Raw genomic sequence first — 11355 nt, 5'->3', positions numbered from 1 at the left:
CGATGGATGGACCCCCCACCCCTCTTACTACCCCCCACCTTCCTCCCTCCCCCATCCCTAAAGTAACAAACAAACTTAATAGTGGAGGGGGTGAAGGGGGGTTGTGAACGCAGGGCCCAAAACAGGCCACACATAGACAGACACAGGAGCACAAACATATGATTAGCTTCAGCTGGGCTGGGACACACAAACAGAAACAGGAGTGTTAGTTGTGTTTGTGGAAGGGCTCAGGCAGAGAACCACACACAAGCCATTTTTGTATTAAATGGCCCATAGCAGTTCACAGTTGTAGTTAAGAGATGCTTATTGTTTTCTCATGCTGCATTAGCAAGGGTTCCCGTCTAGATAACTGTAAGTCGCTCTGGATAAGAGCATCTGCTAAATGACTAAAATGTAAATGTAAATGTAGAGACCATCACATCATCCTAGTGTTTGCAGTGTCTTTGTGTGTTTGTGTGTGTGTGTGTGTGTGTTCTGGTCTGGTCTGGCTGTCTCACCATTCTAATGGAAAATGCTCAGCTTCATTACATTAGATAAAGTTGGCTTATGACACTCTCCTCAGTGGCTAATATAACATAACCAGCATTATTACACAGTAGATCAATGTTAATGAGGGAATTGTGAATAAAATGGGTGAGATTCAAGAAACTATAAGAAAGTTTATCTTTGAATTTCTCTTTCAAAGTCCAGACTCCAGACAGCCGTTCAAATTGATCTGCACCGTTTGATGTTTTTTGTCACATGGTATGCTTCCCAAATGGCCCCCTATTCATAGTGCACTACTTTTGACCAGAGCCCTATGGGTCCTGGTCGAAAGTAGTGCACTATAAAGGGAATAGGGTGCCATTTGGAACGCACATCTGATGTCTGTACCCGTGCGACGGAGCCAGGTCTGTAATGTCAGAGACCTCTCTAATGGCTTGGTGTCCTCTGACAGACACTAAGACTTCCCACTTCCTCATAGAACCCTCAAGGGAGAACTCGCCTGTCAATCATAATCCTGAGAATTCCAAAAGCCGCCCCCCAATATAGTGTGTGTTTGAGAACCTCCCTCCCTCTCCCTCTACCCCCCGCTCCCTGAGTGCAGGTACTTATTATATGAATGCCAGTTGAAGTCTGGAAGGGGCAGTCACACACTACCATTGTGACAGAGCTCTGCTGGTATCTGGCCTTTGCGTGTGACGTGCATTGTCCTCCCGAAACTCCAGAGACTACCTGTAATCACTTCAAAGAAGCCAGGTCACAGGGAAGGTGAACTCAAACCTGCCCTCCTCTCCTCCTCCTCCTCTCTCCTCTCCCCCTCTCCTCTGCCAAACCTCTAAACCCCATCTGTTGTTGTGATGGAGTGACATGAAGTCACAGCTAGACGCTAATCTATGGTCAGATTTGTGTTTTTCCAATTTATGGTTGAGAGGGTAAACTGATCCTAAATCTGTGTCTCTCTCTACCCATTAGCCTGTCACTATATCCCTATATAGTGCACTACTCTGGTCAAAAGCAGAGTACTATATAGGGAATAGGGTGCCATTTTGGACACATCTCATCTGGTACTGACCTCTATAGAGACCGAAGAAGCCTTCATAGCGCACCACCTTCTTAAAGCAGTCAAAGCTGTTCTTGTACATGAGCTCTTCCACCAGGGAGCCTGTGGTCCTCTGGTTCTGCATCCTGGTCTTCACTAGGTCTATGGGGTACACTGCTGTGGCTCCCACAGCTGGAAAAACACGTTACATAAACATTATGAAGGTAGTAGGGAGGGGAGAGAAGACTTTAGAAATACGTTTTTAGGTCGTTATTAAAGCCAGGTGTACACTACACAATTTTGGCCCCGAATTGGCTGTCACAGACACGTTTCTGAAATCTGAGACAAAATCCCCACGTCGTTGCTCAGGGCGCACGGCAATCTGAGGGCTACCGATCCTGTCTTTGAGCAGTCCCAGACGTCCTAATATTTTTGTTTGATTTTATTGGCACAAAATCTGCAATGCTCTTGTAGTGTGAGTAGTTTTGAGAACGGTGATCAGCAATAGCCAATGAGAGTTGGCCAGTGAAGAAGCCAGTGAGATGATAACGTTGTTTCCCATCACCCAGGATGTGGACTCTCCAGCAGGAGCCATGACTACTATCTGTTTGTACTTGCCTTTAATCAAAGCCAAAGTGTCAAATCGTTACAGCTCTGAAGTTCACAAGCAATGTTATTCAATTCAAAATGTTGGCTAGAAATTTGATGTGGAGGGAGGGGAGTAGGCTGGAGCTAAACACAGGCCCAGGCACCACATCCACCGCCCGACCGCTCGACCCCACACTGCCCCCACCCCTCCACCGAACCCCTCCCCCAAAAAGCCCCTTCTCTCTGATCATTTACAGGTACAAAAGAGTCCAAACACAGGGAGGTTCCCATGGTGCATAGAGCCCCTGTCCTATTTAAGTGGTGGAGGAATCGCCCCTGCAGAACGCAATAGGAAGCCCTTTGTTTCTCCTTTTCTTATGAGGGTGATGGAGGGGGGGTAGAGACCAGGGGGCAGGTGAGGGGTGAGGGGGTGGTGGTGACACAATGATTCGTGACTTGACATGGGACTTGTCCCAAATGGCACCTTTTTCCCTATGTAGTGCATTACTTTTGACAAGTTATCCACTACATAGGGAATAGGGTGCCATTTGAGACGTAGCCTTGACTTACCGCCAGCGATGGAGCCCAGGCCAAACCTGTAGGCGGACTCTGCTACCTGGATGAGAACAGAGCGGGATGGGTCCCCACCGGACAGCTGAAAGAGAGAGACATAACAGAGAGAGGGGGAGAAATGGAGAGAGAGAGAGAGAGAGAGAGAGAGAGAGAGAGAGAGAGAGAGAGAGAGAGAGAGAGAGAGAGAGAGAGAGAGAGCGAGAGAGAGAGAGAGAGAGAGAGAGAGAGAGAGCGAAAGAGAGAGAGAGAAAGAGAGAGAGAGAAAGAGAGAGAGAGAAAGAGAGAGAGAGAAAGAGAGAGAGAGAGAGAGAGAGAGAGAGAGAGCGAGAGAAAGAGAGAGAGAGAGAGAAAGAGAGAGAGAGAGAAAGAGAGAGAGAGAGAGAAAGAGAGAGAGAAAGAGAGAGAAGAGATAGTGAGAGAGAGAGAGAAAAGAGAGAGAGAGAAAAAAGAGAGAAAGAGATATCAGACAAGCCAGACCTTGTAGTTGAGCCCTTAAGGCAGGCGCCTAGCCGAACGATTGTGCTCGCATACTCCCTTAAAAGACCTTCGCTTGAAAAATGAGAAAAAAGCAGCAATAGTACTGTTTGTCCATTTTGAGACACCGTAGCGAGTATACACTTCCTCAAAATAGTCAGAATTAAGATAACTCAAGAAATCTGTCATTCATTTTGACGTTTTTACAGAGGAGATCTTAGTTGCACAATTTTATATTTATGTAAGATGTTTGGCGCAGTATTTCTCAATAAAATAAATTGCATTAAAACGAGTCGTCTCTCATTGAATGACAACAAAGACTTTATTGAGGAATCCCCACTGTTGACCAATCACCAAAGAACTTCGGCTTACCTCCAGAAAAAAATGTGTGTGCCCAAACAGCCGAAAAAACCCTCACCGAAGTCCAAAACTAACAAAAACGTCACAAAATGTCATCATAATATATGTACAAACTCTTCCGGCTGGGAAGCATGTGGACGCCTTTAGTCCCATCCTGATTCCCAGAGTAACAAGAGCAGTTCCCATTACAAAGCTAATTTATATTCAGTCCTACATCAATTCAGATCAGACAGTTTACAGGCGTCATCAGAATCAGTTTCATGTCTATATTTCATCTGTCCTTTAGAAAAGCTTAAAGATTTGAAGTGTGAAGTTCACCTCAGGGAATCACGATGCTGAATAAAACACTGTTGTCTATTCTGTCTCATGAGTCATGACATGATTAGACAACATCACATGCTGTACTTAGTCATCTCATGTAACGCCACAAGATATTTCATTCCATTTTTATGATCTCTATAGGCTATATATTCACATTTATGACGGCATACAGTGATTATATTAATTGCCCTCTGGCATCGATTCCCATCCGTTTGAATGTTAAAACTCTCTTGAATTACAGAGATTAGTTTGAGAAACTCCAATCAGGCACAGAAGCATTGGGTAGGAAGTTAGTGGAACAAATCCAGAATCAGAAGCCTTACTTCGATTGGATGCCACCTCAGCCCCTGCCCATGCCATTGGCACACATCAGAGCACAAAACCAGCTGAGTGTTACTATTGCTGTTAGACAGTGATAGCCAGACAGATCATCCAAGCATTCTGCTCCACATTCCCAGCCGGGGGTACCTGTCGCCTGGCCAGGCCTGCCCAGCCCTCATCCCTGGGTAAAGAAGGTAGCGAGGTGGGCCCCTCTCTGGAACAGGTCCTACTGTCAGGAACTATCTGAGCCCCTAACCCCACTCTGTCAGTCCCTAATGCCCCCAGAACACCCCCCCCCCCTTCCTTTCCCTCCTCCCTCCATGTTTCTCTGAGTCACAGCCGGTGACGTTGGGGGTGGAGAAGGGCAGAGAGGAGGGGTGGAGGTTGGAGGTTCAGAGGGAGAGCTGGCCAGCAGCCCGCGGAGGCTAGACCACAGCCCAAAACGGCTCATTGTGGTGGGACTGGCGTCTCTAACCGGGGCCCCTGCTCCGGTCCGGCCTGGAGCCTAGCCTGGCTGCAGTCAGGGGAGGAGGAGGAAATCACCCCACAACGCCGCACTCTCACTCTGCAGACCAGGCAGAGCTTCTAACAGGAGTAAAAAAAGAAACATCCATCCATCCAACCTCTTTTTTCTTTACCTTTTGTTTCTTCCTCGGCTGTTTTGTTTCAAACCCCCTTCACTTAGTCATTTTTCATTTCCCCCCTCAGTATATTTGAGATACAGTGCATTCAGAAAGTATTCACACCCCTTGACTTTTACCACATTTTGTTGTGTTACAGCCTGAATTTAAAATGGATTAAATATACGTTTTGTGCCACTGATCTACACACAGTACCTCACAATGTCAAAGTGGATGTTTTTTTTTTTTTTTTTTTTTACAAATTAATAAACAATTAAAAGCTGAAATGTCTTGAGTCAATAAGTATTCAACCCCTTTGCTATGGCAAGCCTAAATAGGTTCAGGAGTAAAACTTTGCTAAACAAGTCACATAATAAGTTGCAGGGACTCACTCTGTGTGCAATAATAGTGTTTAACAGGATTTTTGAATGACTACCTCATCACTGTACCCCACACATACTATTATCTGTAAGGTCCCTCAGTCGAGGGAGTGAATTTCAAACACAGATTCAACCACAAAGACCAGGGAGGTTTTCCAATGCCTCGCAAAGAAGGGCACCTATTGGTAGATGGGTAAAAATAAAGTTATTAATTATGCTTTGGATGGTGTATCAATACACCTAGTCAATACAAAGTTAAAGGTGTCCTTCTGAACTCAGTTGCTGGGGAGGAAGGAAACTGCTCAGGGATTTCACCATGATAGTTACAGTTTATTGGCTTTGATAGGAGAAAACTGATGATGGATCAACAACATTGTAGTTACTCCACAATACTAATCTAAATGACAGAGTGAAAAGTCTTGACAGAATACAAATATTCCAAAACATGCATCCTGTCTGCAATAAGGCACTAAAGTAATACTGCAAAAAAATTGGCAAAGAAATTAACTTTTTGTCCTGAAAACAAAGCATTATGTTTGGGGCAAATCCAATACAACACATCACTGAGTACCACTCTTCATATTTGCAAGCATGGTTGGTGGCTGCATCATGTTATCATCAAGGACTAGGGAGTTTTGGGGGGGATAAAAATAAACGGAATAGAACTAAGCACAGGCAAAATCCTAGAGGAAAACCTGGTTCAGTCTGCTTTCCAACAGACTCTGGGAGACAAATTCACCTTTCAGCAGGACAATAACCTAAAACTCAAGCCCAAATATACACTGAGTATACCAAACATTAGGAACACCTTCCTAATATTGAGTTGCACCCCCCCCCCCACCCCCCCCACCCCTTTTGCCCTCAGAACAGCCTCAATTCGTCAGGGCATGGACTCTACAAGGTGTCGAAAGCCGTTCCACAGGGATGCTGGCCCATGTTGACTGCAAAGCTTTCCACAGTTGTGTCAAGTTGGCTGGATGTCCTTTGGGTGGTGGACCATTCTTGATAGACACGGGAAACTGTTGAGCGTGAAAGACCCAGCAGCGTTGCAGTTCTTGATACACTCAAACCGGTGCGCCTGGCACCTCCTACCATACCCCGTTCAAAGGCACTTAAATGTTCTGTCTTGCCCATTTGTATTTGTATTTATTATGGATCCCCATTAGCTGCTGCCAAGGTAGCAGCTACTCTTCCTGGGGCCCAGCTAAAACATTACAATACATTCACAACAGATTTCACAACACATTAAGTGTGTGCCCTCAGGCCCCTACTCTACTACCACATATCTACAACACAAAATCCATGTGTATTATCGTGTATTTGTGTGTCTGTGCATGTGTTTGTGTCTGTTCACAGTCCCCGCTGTTCCATAAGGTGTATTTTTATCTGGGGTTTTTTTTCAATCTAATTTTATTGCTTGCATGAGTTACTTGATGTGGAATTGAGTTCCATGTAGTCATGGCTCTATGTAGTTCCGTGCACCTCCCATAGTCTGTTCTGGACTTGGGGACTGTGAAGAGACCTCTGGTGGCATGTCTTGTGGGGTATGCATGGGTGTCCAAGCTGTGTGCCAATAGTTCAAACAGACAGCTCGGTGCATTCAACATGTCAATACCTCTCACAAATACAAATAGTGATGAAGTCAATCTCTCCTCCACTTTGAGCCAGGAGAGATTGACATGCATATTATTAATGTTAGCTCTCTGTGTACATCCAAGGGCCAGTCGTGCTGCCCTGTTCTGAGCCAATTGCAATTTTCTTAAGTCCCTCTTTGTGGCACCTGACCACATGACTGAACAGTAGTCCAGGTGCGACAAAACTAGGGCCTGTAGGACATGCCTTGTTGATAGTGCTGTTAAGAATGCAGAGCAGTTTTTATTATGGACAGAATTCTCCCCTTAGCTACTGTTGTATCAATATGTTTTGACCATGACAGTTTACAATCCAGGGTTACTTCAAGCAGTTTAGTCACCTCAACTTTCTCAATTTCCACATTATTCATTACAAAACTTAGTTGAGGTTTAGGGTTTAGTGAATGATTTGTCCCAAATACAATGCTTTTAGTTTGAAATATTTAGGACTAACTTATTCCTTGCCACCCATTCTGAAACTAACTGCAGCTCTTTGTTAACTGTTGCAGTTATTTCAGTCGCTGTAGTAGCTGACGTGTATAGTGTTGAGTCACCCGCATACATAGACACACTGGCTTTACTCAAAGCCAGTGGCATGTCGTTAGTAAAGATTTTAAAAAGTAAGGGGCCTAGACAGCTGGCCTGGGGAATCCCGATTCTACCTGGATTATGTTGGAGAGGCTTCCATTAAAGAACACCCTCTGTGTTCTGTTAGACAGGTAACTCTTTATCCACAATATAGCAGGGGGTGTAATGCCATAATACGTTTTTCCAGCAGCAGACTATGATCGATAATGTCAAAAGCCGCTCTGATGTCTAACAAAACTTATGAATGGCACAAATACACAATCCATGTCTCAAGGCTTAAAAATCCTTCTTTAACTTGTCTCCTCCCCTTCATATACACTGATTGAAGTGGATGTAACAAGTGACATCAATAAGGGATCATAGCTTTCACCTGGATTCACCTGATCAGTCTATGTCATGGAAAGAGCAGGTGTTCTTAATGTTTTGTATACATTGAATGTTCCTGAGTGGCCTAGTTACAGTTTTGACTTAAATTGTCTTGAAAATCTAGGCAAGACTTGAAAATGGCTGTCTAGCAATGATCAACAACCAACTTTTACATTTTACATTTTAGTCATTTAGCAGACGCTCTTATCCAGAGCGACTTACAGTTTTTAGTGAGTGCATACATTTTTCATACTGGCTCCCCGTGGGAATCGAACCCACAACCCTGGCGTTGCAAGCGCCATGCTCTACCAACTGAGCTACAGGAGGCCATGGAGCTTGACAGAGCTTGAAGAGTAAAAAAATATATGGCCAAATATTGTACAATCCAGGTGTGCAAAGCTTCCAGGGCCCGATTCCAACTTAGGATATTACACCTTTCTTATGCACGCCTTTCCTACTCACTTCTTAGTAGTTGGTATCAGACTTACCTTATGCAGGTGCGTAACAGGCTTTGCAGGCGAGGTTACCTTGCGTGCGCTGAATAAATGTAATTCAACCGCTGAAAACCCACCAACTTGATGGCCAACAGATTTTCTCGTGGAGTTTTCATTCAATAGGGTTTTCAGTACCTTTATCTTAAGCCATCCCTTTAAATACGGTGTACCTTTAATTATAATTTTGTCGACAGACTCAATAGAATACATAGAGAGAACGGGTTCAGAAAATAGGGATTAATGAAAGAATGTCATCTATGCATCTCCATCTCAGTTTCCGCACCAACTGGCAGATTTTAAAATACTCTGATCTTGTAGATTATTTTGGCACATTTTAGGGTTAGGAAAGTATGTATGAATGATTAAAAAAAACAGCTTTGGAGAGCCTTTACGTACAGAATATATTGATGAATAAAAAATACAGTGGTTTCATTTATCCTGAAAGTTGTCATATTCAAGTTCAATCCATGAAATATTGGAAGGTGGAAAAAGGAGTACAATAAGGGTTGAACAGTAGTCCTGTAAATCTACCCTAATTCTCACTAATCATGGAACTGTATGACAGCGGTCCAGTCATCGTGAACCGTGCACCAAGCTCCAGATTTAACCTGCTACGTGTCATCTGAGTTCCATAATAATTCAACTAGGCTACATATACCAAATTATTGCACAATGTTAGCCTAATGTGATCCACAAATGCCAGCAACCCTTAGGAACAACTTAAATGGATGTGACAGAGGAAAGAAACGTTAGCGGAATGGAATGATGCAAAATGTAAGCTACAAATTGAAGAAAACGAACACGAAAGTGACAGTTATAAATGTATGTGGGTGTTACTAACGGTGGCTTCAGATAGTGGCTATAATTTAACATGATACAAATTGTTAAATAAAACGGAGAAAAGCCATGGCATAGGCTATAATTAAAACATTCTAAAGTGCATACATCAACGTAGGTTCGGCCCTATAGAAGCCTTTGGCTTGGGTGTCCTAATTTCATCCACGCAAATTATGAGGGTACACAATTAAAATTCTGAATAACGGCACAGCTATTTTTATCCTATTTCACTGTGGAAAAGTGTACATGTCATGTTGATATGATTTTCAGTTTGCTTCCATATGGCTGGTTTCGCATTCTTCTCCAGGGATCATAAGGAAAAATCATCTAAAACAATTGCTATGTGTATTTCCAATCCCCTTCTCCAAACAGATTAATAGTTTACCTAGCACTTGTCAATAGCTCTTATCCATTTCTAAATGACAGTGCATGGAGAATGCTGTTATTTCTATCTGAAAAAAGAAAGTAGATGCTTTTTCCATTTGGAACCGGCAGGTTTGCTTGACCTTATTCATGGTTTCCTCTTGCGTAAAGGTGGTGGAATCAAGTCAAGGTCAGAATATGGCTTATTTGTAGACACACCTCCGCCAATCCTTCATTTCTGAAATCTCCACCCTGAACAAATAGAGGGTGAATAGCATGCTATTCTCATGCTTAAGTTCAAGGTCAGAATACGCATAGAGAGAACAGAGCATAGAAAGGGAATAACCTTCCATTTATGCTTAACTCAGGTCGGAACTGGGGCCTTAAAGACTTACCCAGAAAGACTCACAGCTGTAATCGCTGCCAAAGGTGATTCTAACATGTATTGAATACTTATCTAATCAAGATATATTAGTGTTTTATTTTTGCATTTTTCTTTCACTTTGACATTACAGAGTATTTTGTGTAGATAAAAAAAAAGCAAAAACAAAGTGAATTTTAATCCCAATTTGTAACACAGCAAAATGTGGAAAAAGTCAAGGGGTGTGAATACTTTCTGAAGGCACTGTAACTAAACGGCTGGAGTTAGTCTTAAATTAACAGGTTTTTAAAAATGTATTGACAAAGATACAGTAAACTGTACATGTCACAGAGAGGTTTCTGATGTCTGATTGTATTTCTTTCTTTGGAGAGATCCAATCAAAGACACACTTTTAGAAGTTGTGTTCTCCTTGGCAGTTTATTCAATGGCTGTCATTTGAGAATCTGACCGGAAATCAGACTGGTATTTAGGGATTTAGAAAGATTATATATTTTCTTCAGTTTCTCATGTTTCATGTTGGATAAGTCTGTCCTAGTATATTGCTCATATATATTCAGTAAAGCAATCATAGAAAGACCCAACATCATCAGTGAACTTAAAGGCTCTGACCATTACCAGGACATGGAGATGTTTCTAGACTACAGTTAGAAAATAACCATGACCGGGATTCAATCCAAGGCGCTCTATGGTGCAGGTCACTAAACAGCCGACAATGCACCTTTTAAAGGCGTTTTCGCAACATTTGCGCAGATCGCATTCATGGCAAACGCTGCGCATTTCGGCTCAACTGTAAATTACCTTTAAAAGTGTGTTATAGTCCACTGCACTATACGTTGAATTGAATCCCAGCCAATATCTCTTATTTTCTCTCCTTCTTTCTTTCTTTCTTTCTTTCTTTCTTTCTTTCTTTCTTTCTTTCTTTCTTTCTTTCTTTCTTTCTTTCTTTCTTTCTTTCTTTTTTACCTGTCTCTGGACCTCCACCAGGTTGTATGGGAGGGCCCCTTCCTCTAGTGGAGCAATCCTGTCAATGTCCACAAGACCAACACGGCTGGAATAGAGGAGGAGAGGAGAGAGGGAAAAGTTTAATTGCTTTAAACTGACATTTCAAGAAACACTTTCAAACGGTTATACCATTTAAATGCTTCTGACTTTTTCCTTCTGACCCTGATACAATTTTCAACGATATCTGATATTCAACAATATCAATGACCAACTACCTCCCTCTCCCTCATTCTCTCTTATCCGCGCTGCATCCAAACAAAACAACAACATTTGTCCGTGATTCCAGGGGCCTCTCCAACTCTGTGCGTGCGCCCCGGCGTCCACATAACATCTCTGTGACGTTCCCAGATTTGGGAGCAGCTCAATACCCTCCGATTATTAGGAACAATTATCTCCTGCATCTCTAATCAGAGGCTGTGGAGACTATTAAAGTATCCCGTTGCCCAGAAATAATAATCAGGTGCTCAGAGAGGGCAGAAATGACCGGTACTCTATGCTGCCGGGCAAACCTATGGAGCAAGAGGCATGGGAAC

At 43.0% G+C, this 11355-nt stretch overlaps 1 protein-coding gene across 1 annotated transcript in view; it reads right to left on the bottom strand.

The window, feature by feature from the left end:
- The window catches only part of LOC121572085 (calcium-binding mitochondrial carrier protein Aralar2-like), a 97874-nt gene that overhangs the window by 21042 nt on the left and 65477 nt on the right, over positions 1–11355 (bottom strand). Inside the window, exons 9-11 of the mRNA XM_041883978.2 lie at positions 10784–10868; positions 2681–2765; positions 1556–1714 (exon numbers count right to left, since the gene is read on the bottom strand). Of these exons, the coding sequence (XP_041739912.1) occupies positions 1556–1714; positions 2681–2765; positions 10784–10868 (329 nt within the window). The remainder of the gene's footprint in view (positions 1–1555; positions 1715–2680; positions 2766–10783; positions 10869–11355) is intronic.

The sequence above is a fragment of the Coregonus clupeaformis genome, chromosome 8 (genome assembly GCF_020615455.1).
Source record: "Coregonus clupeaformis isolate EN_2021a chromosome 8, ASM2061545v1, whole genome shotgun sequence".
Taxonomy (NCBI): Eukaryota; Metazoa; Chordata; class Actinopteri; order Salmoniformes; family Salmonidae; genus Coregonus; species Coregonus clupeaformis.
Note: the sequence above shows the minus strand (reverse complement) of the source record. Positions and strands in the feature narration are given on the sequence as shown.